Genomic DNA, 17304 nt, shown 5'->3' with positions numbered 1-17304 from the left:
CCTGGCTCAGATGCAGGCCGAGCTGGCAGCCATGCACCTGGAGCAGGTGGTGACGCAGCTCAAGCACCTAGAGGCATTACAGGACCAGGGCAACCACCAGATGCAAGATTCAGAAAACCTGGACACTCTGTCTGGTGCTTGTTCTCTGCCATCGTCTCTTTCTCCTTGCCCTGCGGTGGTCCTGCACAGGATGACCGAGGATCACATGGACATCGGGGCAGGAGTGTTGGAGGCGCGTGCAACCGGGACACCTCCTCTGAGAGTGTCCACTAATGGAGGTAGGTCAGGTGTTCCACGTTGCTGGGGCTCCCCCCCCATCCAGGAAGATACATATAGTTTTCCGGTAAGATGTCATAGGGGTATATGCCATGCCATGGTGGACTTAAGCTGTACACTTGTACCTGGTCTACCAAACCCTGGTTCAGTCAGGGGCATTGTTGGAGGCAGAGTGGGTGGAGGTTAGGTGTGTACATGGGGACATACACAAATATCCCATAGTGCCACTGCACCGCAGCAACTCCTCCTAAGCAGGTAAAACTTGATTTTACTTCAGCAGCACAGAAAGGTGAGCTTAAAAAATGATTGCAGGCTACATTGTGGAAGAGATGCTACCGCTGCGTACTGTAGAGTCTCCGTCTTTAAAAAAAATAGTATTTATTATTTAAAGAGTTTAATTTCTATTGTTTGCCTACTCAAGGTTTTTAAGGATTTTAAGAAGTATTTAGTTAAATTACTTATTGAGTAATTAAGTTACTTTTCTGACGCAGTAATTAGATAAGTATTTTAAATACAATATTGACTAAGTAATTAGTAATTAGTAATTAATTACTTTTTAAAAGTAACTTACCCAACACTGGGTCCAGATCCCTCTTACTGATGCCCCCTCACACAGCGTTCCCCACTCCCCTAGGGAAGCATCTGTGGACACCACCTTTTTATCCAAGACCCCTGATGCAGCAGCCCGGGCTCCCTCCAGGGATGGAGAGCTTGCATGCAAGATGCGATTACCGCCAGTCTCCCCAGAGGTGACGTGACGCACACAGGAGGTAAGAGAGTCCAACATTGAAACCAGGGCTCTAGACCAGGGGTGGGCAATCTCAGTTACCTGACACAATCCTGACACATACAGGATCACTACAGGTTTTTTTTCCTGGGGACCCTGTGACACCCCATTAAAGAGCCATAGGCTGTGGATCTCTTGAGATCTCACTGTTGGGTTTGTAAGGCCATGTTACTCCTAAATTTCTATTCTGTTTAAAGAGAAGATATAAAACAAAGTTCTAAGCTAATCGACCTTAGGGTTCTCCTTTTTTTAAAAAGAATCGATAAGAGAATCGATAAAGAATCGAATCGTTAAACAGAATCGAAAATGGAATCGGAATCGTGAAAATCTTATCAATACCCATCCCTATTGACCACTTTACAAGGATGGGTTCCCACTTTCTACCACCTAAGAACAACATGCAGCCTGCCATTGAAACAATTGCTCACAAGGTCAGTATGTAATGGATTGCTTCTCCACACCCATGGCATGTCTCTCTTAGATCCATGTACAAGTTCACAGCCTGATATGGGTCTGTTGCTGTAGTTAGATGGGACTCAGTTTTAAGGCTATTGCACAGTTCATATACATCTGGATCACATAGTTTGGTCAGTTGAAAAAACACACTCGTTTTTATACAGTTCAACATGTTCTTCAGTGAGGCAAAGGAAGTCTCTTGTCCATAGAGCTCAGGTAATGCATTAGATTAGGCCGACCACTGGGGATATTGATGTTTTTAGATGGCATGATGGAGTGTGTATTCCAAACCTGTGCAGTGTCATCCAGCTGATCCTGTTAAAAAGAATACATAAATTTAACAAATGTGCATACATGCCTGCCTAAAAAAAATAGTAGCCTAAATTATGGTATTTACACAGTTTTCATTTCATTTACTCCCTGCTCCTCTCCACCTCTTCTCCCTCTCTTGTCTGTCTTCCTGCAAGCCTCTCCATTCCCTCAACCTGGCCCTGCTCTCATCTCTCACTATACTTTATCTACTCCCCCTCTATCACTTCCTACGTTCCCTTTATCTCTCACTCACACATGCATGCTGGGTCTACTGCCAAGCACCATGTTAATGTTTTTATAATTTAGTCCAAGCTCAAAATAAAAATCTATGAATCTCTCACATGGGTGTGTGGCCTCCATCGCTGTGGTTGTTTCTAAGTTTTCAATTCTGACCTGGAGGTGCATGAACTCAAAACTTTTGCGGGATCTCGCAAAGTACACCTTCATATTTTTTTCTCCAATGTCCCTTGCAGGGCTCTGTATCTTTGTGGAAATAAAGAATTGTCTCCTTCAAAACTGAACAGAAAAAAGTTTGACTTCTGTTCTGGACTCGTGTGTTCTGGACACGTGTTCTGGACATGTGCAATAATGCCCGTTGCACAAGTCTTGTGAACCATTTTACAGTGGTAAGACCACAGCAGTAATACTTCCTTATTCTTCTAAATTTTTAGTTTTACATTGCAGAACTATTACATTGCAGAACATTTTTCACACGGTAGTCAGTGCTGGCTTTATTGTGTAAGAAAGTCAACTAAGAGTGGAGAAAGACACTACAGTTTTTGGCTGCCATTTGTCAGACCTAGGAATAAATTCATTTAAAATCCTTCTTATCCAATTCAGGAGCTTTAGCTTATCCTAGTTGTCATAGTTCAAGAGGCAGTGTACAAAATACTAAATACATTGCAGGCCAAAATCATTTATTATTTTATGTAAATTGTCTTTTATGTTCAACTTGGTTTCTACAGGCCCTATAGAGATGTGGAAATTACTAACTTAAAACCACATACACATAAAAAATGACATAAAACATTTGTGTGTGTGTGTGTGTGTGTGTGTGTGTGTGTGTGTGTGTGTGTGTGTGTGTATGGCACTGCAGTATAATAATAATAAATATTAATATTATTGTCATTCAGTGAGAGGGAAAGAACATATTACTAACAAAAAATGGTCATAGAAATTATGCTATGCAAATACTTCACAGCTACACATGTCACACAAATATATAGCACAGTAGTTTCTAAATTACAACTTTCTTTTTTTAACCATATTATAAGAGTAAAAGCTGATTTTCACCTTTTTCACTGAGGGTCATGCTCAGTTATGTGTGTGTGTGCGCGCGAGTCTGTCTGTGGTGCTTGTTGAATTAACCTACTCTTACTTTATTTGCTATAGTCTTTTTAAATTAATTTTCTGAGTTTGCTAATTCAGTTTGTGACACTGTCACTGGTGCTCTAGTGAGGAACTTCTTATTTTGCCCTTTTAGTTTTGGTCTGCAGTAATTTATTGATTTTCATAATCTAAAAGCCATGACCTGCTTGGTGTTATTTGTTGTTCTGGTGTTATTCCTCAGGACTGTATAGCAGTTGACCTTTACAAATCTGTTTAATGGAGACGATTTGTCCATTTCTGATGATGAATGAACTGGTACTTGTATTGAAACTTTCTACTCAATTTAAGCATTCACGGTGCTTTCTAGTACTAATCTCTACAAATAAATTAATCACACACATTTTCATACATTGTTTTACTTACACTTAAGCAAAATTATATTTTTACACAACCATGAAAAGCAGTTTGAGTTCGTATGACTATCACATGTATATACGGCTTAATTAAGAACATATCAAGTTTCAGTGGTTGCATAGCTGCACAAACCACTGAAATATGTGACTTCCTCTGAATTTAAAAGGAGAATCAACTGAAACCAGTGAGACTTTCACACTTCACTCATCCTGTGCTGCAGAGCCGAGCTCTCCAAAACTCCAAAAAAATCCAAATCCATGTATGCAATGGAGGCAATATATGCAAATGATGAATGCGTTAAACCTGACAACCCAACACCTTCAACAAATTACACAGGTAAAAGGGAAGTGATAGAACAAGGAGGTTATAACATCTGTTATTACTACTGAACATTTGTTTGGGTTCCTTGTTTGTTTTTCTTTTTGTCTTCTTTTCAGGTCAGAGGAGCTCTAGGAGAAGTTTCTATTTGGGTGTTATTCTCTCCCTGAGCCTGCTCACTGTTTTATTGCTGGTTGGACTTATCACAGTTAGTTTCTTCTGTGAGTTGGATTTTTCATGGATAGTTGTTCTACTGATCATCAGTCACCATGTGAATGATTAAGAGCTATTTTTTAATGTAATTTAATGTATGTAATTTTTAATAAAATTTGGAATGCAATGTGGAATTTTTGATTCTTCCATTTCAAGATCCTCTTGAAATTATCTTGAAGACGACAAGATCACAGCAACAATAACTTGTGCAAGCATAAAACTGGTTTACATAATTAATATGTTTCACAAATTACAGTCAGAATTTTAAAATATTTTTTATTTAGATCTTTTGTGCCTCAATCAATGAAAGCATCAATGTTATTTCCTTTTATTTCAGACCACAATTCAGCTGAACATGTGTCGGCACAGGCTGAGAAGAGAGACCTGCTGACTAAAAACATCTCTGCAGTCAGTAACCAAGTTTCTTCCATGACTGAGGAGCGAGATCTGCTGACTAAAAACATCTCTGCAGTCAGTAACCAACTTTCTTCCATGACTGAGGAGCGAGATCTGCTGACTAAAAACATCTCTGCAGTCAGTAACCAACTTTCTTCCATGACTGAGGAGCGAGATCTGCTGACTAAAAAGACTGAAGAGCTTAAAAAGCAGAGTGAGTCCTCGTGTGAGCTGTTGTGTCTCTAAAAGGTTTTTCTCGGAAATGTAGTGATTCATTTTCCAAACAAATGATGTAATCATTTTCTTCTGACTTAACACATTTTTAAAATCAAATTTCAGTCATTAGGAAAATATCATATGAACCATTATCCGTATCACTGCTTGTCACTATAAAGCTGCAGTGCAGCAGTGTACCTTATGCTTGTCACAAATTTACATTTACAAATCTGAATGGTACTAAAATAATTTAAGGGCTGTATTTCATTGACACATATGTGAAATGTATTTAATGGTGTTTAGTGACTTATAAAATGATTGAATCCACAACAAGTATCCTTAATGTATTTTCATTAAGGAAGTTGAAAAGGAAGCTGATAGCCCTTACACTGACACTACATATTCTTATTTTTATCTCAATATCCTTTAAATCTTTTTTTAACTGTTATTTTACTTGTTTCATCTGTGGTCATGTTTGATTCAGTTGTGATGCATCTTTTCACCGAGACATCACTTTCTGATCTACAGGTTTGTTTAGAGATTCACAAATCACTGAGTCTCTAAACACAACCTTCTATCAGTTTCACCCAGTTATTAGAAGTTAGGAGCAGTTACTGTAGCTGCATTTTGCATATTGCGTAAAACTTAGGTAGATTGCAGTTTAATTTTTTTACTTTTACTCTGGGAAAGACAGCAACAATAGTGAGATGTTAACCTGCAGAAGACTGATAATAACAGACCTTCTTCACAGACCTTCATTATTATTATTATTATTATTATTATTATTATTATTATTATTATTATTAATAATAATAATAATAATAATAATAATAATAATAATAATAATCTTTTTTCTTTCAAGATATTTGTCTGACATGGAAAACTGTTTTCTTCTGCACACATCAAATTCAATATTTCACCTTCTAATTCTCAGAGAGGCATTTAAAGCACTTTTGGATTGGCCTCACTTTTCAGAGACGTCCCTTCTTTATTTACAGTTTATGGTTGTGCCAAAGTTCTAATTTGGATTTGGAATGATTGATATTGATTGATATTGATATTGACACAGTATAACATTTAACTTTTCAAAATGTGTTTTTTGTGAAACTGTATTTATTGTATTGAGTCATGGGTTGTTGTTGTTGTTTTGGTTTTGTTTTGGTTGCTGTAATACACTGATCACCCAACATGAGAAATATAATGTAGTGATAATAAATATAAAGATATATAATAGATATATGTAATATATAATCAATATAGAAGAAAAGGAAAAAAGTATTTTTTATATATATTAATACAACTGAATTAATATCTAATTTATTTATATTTGATATTAATCTAAATATGCAAGATAATGCTTGGAAAAACTTGAAATAAATATTTTCTAGTACACCCCATGTCCCCCCCCCCTCCCACCTTAGATTCACCCTTAGATTAGTAGGATGATTTAAGCAATCTACCTAACCATCCTATCAGGCTAAGCTAGCAGTTCATCTGCATATTTTAACTTTATTACCTTTATTAGTCCGATGTAGCTTTATTGCAGATTTTTGCTGTGTAAACCGAATAAGTCAGATGAGAACAGCTGCAAATAATTTTTTTCATGGTGGAGTTTGTTGAACAGCTGGCTTCATTAAGGACTCCTGGCAGGTTCCCAGTAAAGTTTTAGCCACAAGTGCTGCTGTTTTGGATGCAACAAACCAAGACCAAACATGCTTTCTTCACTCCACCTGAGCTCACCCTCTTCATTAAGGTGGGGGGAGGCTAACATAAAATCATGTATTTAGCTAACTCTGACGTGAATAGAAGATGCTTTTGTAACGTCATTTTCAGATTTAAAGTCAAATAATATAAAAAAAACTCTGTTCAATTTTTTTTCTTTTGTAGGCTAGTAAAAACATGCACAAGGCAAATATCAGAACACTGATATGCTCTCTTTTCTTCATTGCAACTCCCACATGCTCCTCTAAAGGCTTACAACAACACATTTACTAGAAAACTAAAGCACACAGACACAGGCACAAAAACACTTACACAAAAACACCTCATCCAGGAGATAAAATACTTTTTGCTTGTTTGTTTTTTGTCTCCTAATAATGTTTAAAACCTTGGAATGATTAGTTTAGGCTGTATTATTTCATTGGGCACTACTGCACTTGACATCATATATTTATTTTTGCATCTAAGAATTTTTTTAATATGGCCTGTAAATACATGAAAGAATTGCAACAGCAATTTCTAAAATATAAACTGATGATGAGTTCATTTTAAAAGACTTGTGATTTTTTTCTTTTGAACATTTATTATTGCCCATTAATAAGAAAAAAGTACTTTTTATCTGATTACTGAATGGAATAACTGATTATTAAAATATTGGTTGCAGCCCTAAAATAGATTAAGTACAAAAACTGTCACCATAGTAAATATACACAGGCAAACAAATATAAAAGTCAGGAGGTGAATAAACTATAGATAAATCTAATTAAACAGATCAAATGAGCATTGTTGTAAGGTTCATTAAATATTTTTCATTAACCTTACTGAAATATTACTTGTTTTTAATTTCTTCTAGTTATACAATGTCCTGCAGGATGGAGTCGTTTCAGCTGTAGCTGCTATCTCCTCTCTGGAAGCTCTGGTTCCTGGGATGCAGCCAGAAGGGACTGCAGAGCCAGAGGAGCAGATCTGGTGGTTATTGATTGCGTTAAAGAACAGGTACAGTTCATATGTATGTGTTTTACTGTGTTTATACATGAATATTCATATTCATACCCCTCATTCATTACTTCTGAGTGTGATGAAACCTGCATTTTTGGAATTTGTGAGATGTCTAGTTTTAGCGGTGTGGTGGTTGTTGAAATGGTTTTGTGAGCTTCCAGCTAAGATTCTGCTGTTCTGCCGCTCAGACACTGAGCAATGGCTCTGTGCCATTCAAAGACACTTTGTATATAGATTATTTTCATTCAATACTAAATTGTAAATGTTGTTTTCAAGGAAGCTATTTTTTATTCAGTGTCCTCATAAATCCCTTATTTTTACGCATTTGCTACTACTAGATTAAACACACATGAGGTTTAAGGCGTGGACAAGTTTGAAACCTTTTGTCCTTAAAAATGGAAAATTGCTGAAAATAAAAACAGCTATCACTTCAGTCTTTTATTTTAGCTCCTAATTTGATCAATTCTGCTCTCAGCTTTGCGGTCTCCTGTATGCTGCGCGTCTCGTTTATGCTCCTTTCTTCACTTTTACTTGACAAGCTTCCATCTAGGCTTTCAGCAGGGCTGAAGATTCAGCTCCCAAATACTGACGGACCTATAATAATTGACATATGAAATTATTTTGCAGCCAGTTATAATTGATTATATAGTAAATTTAATTGTTAACTACAATTGAGCTGTTTTGGCAATACATCTTCAGATGAGAACTAGAGGGTGGGTCAAAGCAGGAGAAAAACTATAAAAACTGACATTTTACAGCAACGCAAACAAACATACTATACATATTTTTATGTCCCAGCAATTATTAAACCCTGAAACAGCTGTTACTCCATCTCACTCTGGATACTGTGGAAGAAGTCTAGTGTGTGTGTAGTATAATGGTATAGCTTACCACAGACATGAGCGAAAAAAGATAAATATGGAGCCATACAGGCTCGGACGTGACCGGATTAACAAGGCCTGCGTCAGGTGTTGAGGTACCAGAACACCCTGATGAGAAGTGGGCTGCTCCCTGAAGTCCAGTACCCATCACTGTGATTTAACCATCACAGTGATTATCACAGACCCTGAACATGGTCTAGTAATCATCACAGTGAAGAGTTAGACAGCACCAGACTTCACCATGGCCACACCTACTGGCTGAAGAGGCTGAGTATTCACTGAATCGATGAGAGACACCTTGAATGGATGACTGAAGGCCGGAGAGTCTTGATCCCCAAATACCCCAAGAAGGGACTGGTCCTAGCCTTGGTACCAAATGGAAGCTTTTGTCAAGCATCGTAGTGGGTAAGCTATGGTTCATTACATGAGCGGGGCACAGAAAGGAGGCTACTGGTAGACCGAGCAGTTGTCTGAGACAGCAAGACTAGGCTCAGCAACCTGTGCGCTGCCTGGATAGATGCCCCACACCTGGGTTCCTGGAATGCCTAGAACTATACAAAATCAACAGGACCCTAAGAGCCGTCATCAGGAACTCAATGTGTATGTGGCGTACAACACTAGAGCCCATACATTAGAGGCCAACTTCAAGCCCATAGCACAAGTCACCATCAAGTGCAGGTTCTACCAAGGAGATGCACTGTCTCCACTGCTGTTCTGCATAGGCCTGAAACTGCTCAGTGAGATCACTGACAAGATTGGCTACGGATACTGACTACAGAATGGGCCAATCGTCAGCCACCTCCTCTACGTGGATGACATCAAGCTGTATGCCAAGAGTGAATGTGACAGAGATTCGCTGATCCACACCACCAGGATACACAGCAATGACATCGGAATGTTGTTTGGACTGGAGAAGTGTAGTTGGATGATAACGAAGAGAGGGAAAGTAGAACTGAAGGGATCAAACTACAAGAAGGCAACATTGCCCTTGAGTACCCCAGCTACAAGTACCTGGGGTACTCAAGGGCAAATGGGAACCATAAGGAGAACACTAGGAAAGTTGCAACCACCAAGTACCAGGCAAGTCCCGAGGAGTCAGCTGAAAGGTAAGAATAAGATCCGGGCTGTCAACACCTATGCCCTGCCTGTGATCAGGTACCCTGCAGGGATAATAAGCTGGCCAAAGGAGGAGATGAATGGCTCACTAGAGCCGGCCAAAGCAGCGAACTCCCAGCACATTGTTGTCAAACCCCCTGCGGTCTTTCGCTACTCAGGTTAAACATGATATATAAGTCACTTAGTTAACTTCAAAATGTTATTGTTTGGCTTTTTTCAGTGTTTTGTTTGTGAGTAAATTGGTTTGGCTGAGATTAAAGTTTTCACACAGCTGAATAAACGTCAAACAGATAACTGATTAAACAGAAGTGTGAGATGGTAGAGATTTTACTCCAGTGTCCAGTGTTATATTTTAGGGAGCAAAGAGCAGACGGCTGAGTTTATTAAACTCCACCAAGACAATCTGCAAATTTCATTAAAATGTATGTATAAACTAAATAAACTAAATTCCCAAATGGGAATTCATGTTTTTGTTCTTTCTGAACAGGAGTACCTTACTAGGCTCACCAAAAGACCGACTTGGATTGGTTTACATGATATAGAAGAAGAGGGAAAATGGAAATGGGTAGACGGAACTCCTCTTAATCTGAAGTAAGCTGTCATTTTGGCAGATTATATTAATTATATTTATAATACATGCTGCTCACAAATAAACTCACTAATAGACTTAGATGTCAATCGCTGAAAATCATAAAAATTGAGTTATTTTGATAGCCTTATGGTGGTCATACATGATATTAACTAAGCATTTTAGAATGAAGAATGTACTTTTAGCTGCTTCCTTATTTCCCATGGGGTTACCACAGCAGGTGAAAACACAGGGTTTTGATTTAGCACAGATTTTAACCTGGGTAATTGTCTCCTGGAATTAAACTGGGGATATTATTTGTGAAAGTCAAATGTGTTAACCACACAGTTAAAAATGAATAACAGAAATAAAACCACATATAGGAGACACCAGCCAACACTACCATCATCTCAGGCACGTGCAGAGGGGGGGGGGGCTAGAGGGCCTTGAGCACCCGCCCCTTTCCTGATGAGTGCCCAAAGTGCCCTTTTGTTGAGGCAACTTTTCAATTTTTTTTATTTATTTATTTATTTATTTATTATTTTTTTTAATGTGTGTGTGCGTGCGGAGTCCTGTCTGTGCCCCTCAACAATAATATTTAACTATTAATCACAGTTTTGCTAAATAAAAGGATCTGGCTTGCATCAGTCACATGATCACATTTAACCAATGATCGCCCTTGACGGCAGAACGCGCTGGTTACGAGCCGGGAACGAGCTCACAAAGAGCACGCGCATTTTTTGCGATCCGGAGCTGTAGGAGAAACACAAGTTAACTCAGAGACACAGACTGATGCGACAAAACCAGTAAGTAGGTGTACAGCGCACACTGTAGTGTGTAGCACACAGGAGTATTAGCTTATTACGTACACGTTGGTAAGCTGTCTTGTTGCAACTGACGAACTGAAACAAACGAGCGTGCTGTGTGTGCAACAGCGCGACAAACATTACCTGTCCTTTTATTAACTGCACAGGTAGTGCTGGTCATAGCTGCTGGCTACCTGTGTAAGGCTGTCATGGGTCTGTAGCTCTGTCCACCGTTTTAGGGAACATATTTAGTTTTAAAGTATTTAGAACATATTTAGTTTTAAAGTAAGTTTCCGGGCTTTTCCTGCCTTTCTGGAGGGATTATATTTCACTAAAAAACGATCTAATATGCATGTCCACATAATAATGATTATAATTATAATATATTAAAAACACACGCTGTATTTTAAAGAACATACATTAAGAAACAGATTATATTAGATTTATATTTTAAATAAGACAAAAGTTGGATTTTACAGCAGTAAAATTATTGTATCTCTACAGTTTAAACATGTAATAAGCTTTGCCCCTGCACAGAGTGGATAGTGAAACAAATGGAATCATCATAATGACATTATTTATTACTTCCCCCTCCTCATTGCTTTATAAATAATAATGTAAGGATTCTGGATCAGCACCATGATGCCCATAGTATATACAGTATTCTGAAGAAGGTCTAAAATGTCCCTGTGTGTGCGTGCATGTGTGTGTTTTATTTAGCTGGATTTAAAAAAATATTACTCATGATATAACATTGTGCAGACATGGCTGGTAAGGACATGAGGAGGAAACAGCAGGAGCTGTATGAGGCTACTAAAGGCAGTGCTATAACATTTTTCTGTCATCATTTTATTATAGATTAAGTGCAAGAGTTGTTAGGTGTGGATAATTAGATTATAGTTTATTGCAATAGCAAGTTGTGCCTTGTTCTCAGATGGACAGCAAGTGGAGAGTGATATATGAAATGATGGGAAGGAAGGAAGAAGAGAAGCAAAGAGTGATTCACAGGCAGAGCCGAGTTTATGTCACAGTTTTTTGTTGCCTTATGGTTCCAAGCGCTGTCACCAATCTTTGCATTTTGTTATTATCTCATGACACTTGTTTAATCAGCTACCATCTCTCCTGTGGACTTTTTAATGTCTACAGTCTCAGATCAACACAGCCCTGCCCTCCAGCACTATCAGCAGCAGGAGCAGCAGAAACCCCTCAACAGCAACATTGTACTGTGGCTGTAGCTCAGGTGGCAGAGCAGGTCAGCCACTAATCAGAAGGTCGGTGGTTCGATCCCAGGCTGCCTCCTGGCTGCATGCCAAATATCCTTGGGCAAGATACTAACCCCATGTTTGCCTGCTGGCGGTGGTCAGAGGGCCCGGTGGCGCCAGTGTCCGGCAGCCTCGCCTCTGTCAGTGCGCCCCAGGGTGGCTGTGGCTACAATGTAGCTTGCTATCGCCTGTGTGTGAATGGGTGAATGACTGAATGTAGTGTAAAGCGCTTAGGGGTCCTTAAGGACTAGAAAAGCGCTATACAAATGCAGGCCATTTACCATGTACCCATCAGGTAAAACATTGGCGACGTTTGCTTTGCCTTGTTGCCCATATTAGATTCTTGATGAATGTGTGTTGTTGTTATTCAGCCTGGTTCAATGTGCCCCTTTTTAACTTTGAGCACCCGCCCCTTTAAACCTCTCTGCACGTCCCTGCATCATCTCCTGACAGAGAAAAACAAACAAACAAACAAAAAACACAGAGTAGCTTATTTTTTTCACCAAGTTTTGTTTTGCATTTTGTTGCAATTTGTTCTTAACAGCTACAGAGTTTGTAGATCCATAAATTCAGTGGATTAATCAAGCCAGGAAACTGATTTTATCATCTGTAATCTTTGATGTTATAAAAATCTTTTCATCCTTTGTTGTTTCAGAACTAATTATTTTCTCAAAGATAATAATTGTGCTCACTGATCTGTCAGGTACTGGGCAGATGGCCAACCTAATAATGGCAGTGGAGACCCACAGTATGGTGAACAGGACTGTGCTCATATCAGGATATCTAACAACACTTTGTGGAATGATTATTCATGCAGGAAGTCTCTGCCGTGGGTCTGTGAAAAAATACCATAATACCCACTCCTGATCCTTTATCATTTATTATTTTCTTTTTGTTTTATTCCTCTCTGAATACCTATTTAGCTAAAGCATTGCAGTGCTGAGTTGTAGCTATAGCTATATACTGTTCACTTTTATAAATAGATTTACTTCCTGTTGTAAAAAAAGAAAACATAATTGAGCACATGAACTGAGGTCCAACTGCTGACTGCCTTTTCTGATATATCAGTTAATTTTACATTTTAAGAGAACCAGTGGCCAAAGCAGAACTACAGCAGATTCTCTGGCTCACCGCATATTAGTCATATGTTTATGGATAATCAGAAGTTGTCACAATATGTTAGTAGTTATACTGATGTCAGGACATTGTCCTCAGTCAACAGGTCCTTTTATGGCAGCAATGAAATGCAGTGGAAATGGATTTTTTGGGATTAAGTTCATTTTCATGGCAAAGAAGGACTTTTCAATTCATCTGATCACTCTTCTAAACGTTTTGCATTATAAGCAAATTGCTATCATAAAAACAAAAAGCAGCAAACTTTGTGAAAACCAATATTTGTGTCATTCTCAAAACTTTTTGCTACAACTGTACCATGTGACTTGCTGCAATGCAGGGATATTGCGTTTTTGTTTTGTGTGGGTTTTTTTTTTTCTGGCTTGTTGTTGCAAGCAGTAAAGCTGGGCTGATTGTTTATGATTAATAAATGATTAAGCACAAGTCTGTAAATTACATCTTATGTGCACTTTGGTTTAATTAATTAAGTTTGTTCTTTCCACCATGAAAAGAGGAAGAGTGGGCCACCGGAACAGTCTGACAAAGGTTGTATCAAAGTGTTTTTCCTTAAAAAGTAAAAAGAGTGAATTTTGCATATACACTGCAGCTCCTCACCATGTGTGATGTGATAGCTCTAACTTTGGATAATAAGAAAGTTACTGCTGTATAGCTAGTTTCCCCATAATGTGCCATGAGTCTAACAGCAAACAGGCCAGTTTGGATGAATTCACTTAGGTGAAAAGTTAACATATGGGTCATTATGATACAAAAAGGAAGTCAAGTGATCTAACTGGACCTATCAATGGACCACATATACTGTTCAAATGAACTCATGATTCCCCCCATGTGTGTGCAGTAACAGGCATCTCCGAGTTTTCTTTGCAGAATTTATTCAGTCAGTTGTTAAATATTTATTGACAGGTTTGTCAGCTAATTACTTGAATCACGCACTACACAAGGAGATATTCTGGATTTTGGCAATAAAATCTTAATGAAGCTTCAGATAAGTCACTTGTCAGCATATGCAACTGGACCATCGTACAATCTGGCAATCAATGTCTTTTTCATTGTACTCATGTTGGCATCTCTGTCTTTCTATATTTGCATGTTTCTATAATGACTCGGGGCGGTGGCCCTTCAGGTAATAGACCCATGAGTAGGGCTTCCTGTAGCCCTCAGAGCTCTGACTGGAGATGGTCAAGGTGCCAAACCACGGTCCTGGAGAGCCATCTGGAGGAGCCTCAAAGGACACCTGGATGTTCTGAATCTCTTTGGATTTGATGCTTCCCCCTCCTTTGACTATAAAATGGTGGTTGTCAACCTATAGGCATAAACAGGGTTCAGGTTACATAAAATCAAAATAAGCTGCACTATTAAGTGAAGCACATAAACTGAAGCATTTATCAATGCTAAAAAAAATTGCTAAAGTGAAAGTTGTATCAGAGAGAAGCAGGAGTCAAATCTGTTGAAACATAGGGTTGCACAACAGAGTTGCACAATTCTGCCATCTGTTCCAGGCTAAATTTAATGTTTCATGGTGTCACAGTGAACACAGTGTAAATACTCCTCAGTAAAACATCCCTGTTTTTAATAACATTGACTTTTTTTTGATGTGTTTGAATTAGTATGTTGGAAATCACTTAATGTTATGTCAATAAGATATTTTTAGCTTTACGCCACTGCTTGGTCTGGTTTTCTCACTGTGCCCATTTTCACAAATTCTACTTGGTCTTTACCAGAAAAGAGAAAGCTGTGGTTTGCAGGAACACATTCTTGAAGGGGATGATGATGTTCCCACCAGCTTTAATGCTGAACGGGCCCTGAGACTGGGGGGGCAAGCATAACCCATGTAAGGGAAATATGTATTCTCCACCAACTCCTGAAGACAGGCTGAGCTGGCCTTTCACTTCTCCCAGCTGAGAAGGCTCAAAACAGACGTCCACGCTGGCCTCTGAGCCCACGTGGAAACCCGGAGTTACACTCACACTCTTGTCCACGATAAAGTCTGGGTAATCAGTCTGGAGGAGAGAGACAACACGAGAAAATTTCTGTTTAAAACTGGCAGAAAGATACAGACACTGAGTTGTGTGTTGACAAATTATAAAGAACACATAAAAAGGTGTCTTAAGAAGTGATGAAGGCTGACACTGAATGCATATAAAGTCATCCTAGCATGAATGTATACAAAGACAGAAGAGGGCTATTTCTTCTTCTTTGTTTTGTTTTTACCTTACAGAAGTACGTGGTTTTGAAGCGGGCATAGTTGATAAACTTTACAGTGACGGTGTGGCTACGGCCCAGTAAAGCGTTAAAGTGCACAGTTTTCTCTGGTGCTGGAGGCAGAGCTCTGAGAAGCAGATCATAGTGGAAGTGGCCCAGCTCACTGCTGAACAAAGTTAGCCGTGCTGTAGACTCGCCTGCTTGCAGAGGCTTGTACTCGAAAGGCAAAACACCCTAAAAGGAAAGGCAGACATTCACAGACAGTGCCTATTAGAGTTTGTTTATGGAAACACAGGGGTTTTGTTTGTTTGTTTTCCAAGTATGATGGAAGACGCATTCAGTATTCACCTTGGACTGGCCTGGCACCGTGTGCTGAGGTGGGACAATGATATCACGGCTTTTACACTCAGTGGTGAGGCAGGAAGCTGTGGTCAGGGGGTTCTCTACTTGAACGGTGGCTGAGGCCGCCCGGCGAACTGGTGTCACTAACTCTATGGTGGACAGGACTCCTGGAGACGTGGCTTTGAAGGTAACGAGGTAGAACAAGTACTCACCTGTCTCATGGTGACGGAATGTCACCTGAAGAAAAAGATTAAAGGATGTCATGATGGGTAACAAATGTCAGTTCAGATCTGGAAATGTGTAATGTTTGATCAAACCTTGGTGTTAAACTGTCCCTCTGTATATGTAAAGAAAGACATTTCATAGTCCCTGTTAGCATGGGCGGGGACATCGATGAACTTGATGCCCCTGAGGGACACTGTAGCATCTGGTTTATCAGGCTTCACTATCTCTAGCTGCACAAGGAACCTGAGAACACAGATGAGAACATTCATGACATGACTGAGATCATTCCCTCCACTTTTTATTAAAGTGCTAGAATATTTAAATTTTCGATTTCCACTTTACCCAGCTACAGTTTTTATCTCTGGGTCAGCATACACATATTTAAAAAAAAAAAATAGCTGGTAAAGACAGTGGTATATTTTGCTGCTAAATATTTAATAACAGATTTTTAACAAATGATTTAAATGAGCTTCCTCCGAAGGGTGGCTGGCCTCTCCCTTAGAGATAGGGTGAGAAGTTCGGCCATCCGGGAGGGGCTCAGAGTAGAGCAGCTGCTGCTCCACATCGAAAGGAGCCAGCTGAGGTGGTTCGGGCATCTGACAAGGATGCCCCCTGGGCGCCTCCTGGGTGAGGTGTTCCAGGCATGTCCCACCGGGAGGAGACCCCGGGGCAGACCCAGGACACGCTGGAGAGATTATATCTCTCGGCTGGCCTGGGAACGCCTTGGTGTTCCCCCAGATAAGCTGGAGGAGGTGGCTGGGGAGAGGGAGGTCTGCGCCTCTTTGCTTAGGCTGCTGCCCCCGCGACCCGGCCTCGGATAAAGCGGATGAAGATGGATGGATGGATTTTTAACAATGGCAACATGCAATTTAAAGTAGGAGAAAAAAAACATTATTTTTTACACTTGAATGTGTCAGTTACTGCTGCAGAGATTTAGGAGACGTTTCTGCACTCGTGTCACTTTATTTGGAAATCCAGACAAAGATGTGATAAAAACTTATACCAAGCCACCTGGGACCTCCAAACTAAAGGAGACACACAATATCAGCAGCAACAAAACTTAAATTTCAGTTTTTGGCATTAGGTTCTTTTCAACATTCTGTGGCTTCTGTGGCAGGAATTTCAACAAATATGGCTGAAGAAAAAAGATAATGCAAGGATGATGATGCTGAATTTGGACCTTATCCTGACAGTAATCATGCCTCGAGAAGTTTTAATAGCAGCCCATTTCTTATTTTGATGTTTTGTATTTGTTTGTTAGTTTGAAGCGGTTGTTTGTGGTTGTTCTGATCAATGCAATTACATTATTAACCTGCAAAAACACTTTTTTCCTTAA

The 17304-nt window shown here is 39.3% G+C and overlaps 2 protein-coding genes across 2 annotated transcripts in view; one reads left to right on the top strand and one right to left on the bottom strand.

Moving 5' to 3' along the window:
- The first annotated feature begins 3764 nt into the window (after positions 1-3764).
- Positions 3765-13639, top strand: LOC146690178 (uncharacterized). The gene is made up of 6 exons (XM_085435055.1): positions 3765-3910; positions 4012-4113; positions 4443-4715; positions 7290-7432; positions 9920-10023; positions 12772-13639. Exons 1-6 carry the CDS (start codon positions 3832-3834, stop codon positions 12920-12922), a joined length of 852 nt encoding a protein of 283 aa, XP_085291181.1. The 5' UTR covers positions 3765-3831; the 3' UTR covers positions 12923-13639.
- A 429-nt stretch (positions 13640-14068) lies between these two features.
- LOC146690177 (axonemal central pair apparatus protein HYDIN-like) overlaps positions 14069-17304 on the bottom strand; it is a 62235-nt gene continuing 58999 nt past the window's right edge. The window contains exons 88-92 of the mRNA XM_085435061.1: positions 16061-16211; positions 15750-15980; positions 15411-15635; positions 14918-15199; positions 14069-14502 (exon numbers count right to left, since the gene is read on the bottom strand). Coding sequence (XP_085291187.1) covers positions 14293-14502; positions 14918-15199; positions 15411-15635; positions 15750-15980; positions 16061-16211 — 1099 coding nt within the window. The 3' untranslated portion in view covers positions 14069-14292. The remainder of the gene's footprint in view (positions 14503-14917; positions 15200-15410; positions 15636-15749; positions 15981-16060; positions 16212-17304) is intronic.

The sequence above is a fragment of the Copadichromis virginalis genome, linkage group LG16 (genome assembly GCF_057382275.1).
Source record: "Copadichromis virginalis isolate Kocher_CV1m ecotype Utaka linkage group LG16, C_Virginalis_male_GT1.1, whole genome shotgun sequence".
Classification (NCBI taxonomy): Eukaryota; Metazoa; Chordata; class Actinopteri; order Cichliformes; family Cichlidae; genus Copadichromis; species Copadichromis virginalis.
This window is presented reverse-complemented; position numbering and strand designations above follow the sequence as displayed.

Excerpts from the sequence above, each read along its gene's own strand:
- LOC146690178 (XM_085435055.1), top strand. The coding sequence starts at position 3,832 with ATGTATGCAATGGAGGCAATATATGCAAATGATGAATGCGTTAAACCT. Across the intron at positions 4,114-4,442 it reads TATCACAGTTAGTTTCTTCT|ACCACAATTCAGCTGAACAT; the intron begins GTGAGTTGGATT and ends CTTTTATTTCAG. Across the intron at positions 10,024-12,771 it reads GGAACTCCTCTTAATCTGAA|GTACTGGGCAGATGGCCAAC; the intron begins GTAAGCTGTCAT and ends CTGATCTGTCAG.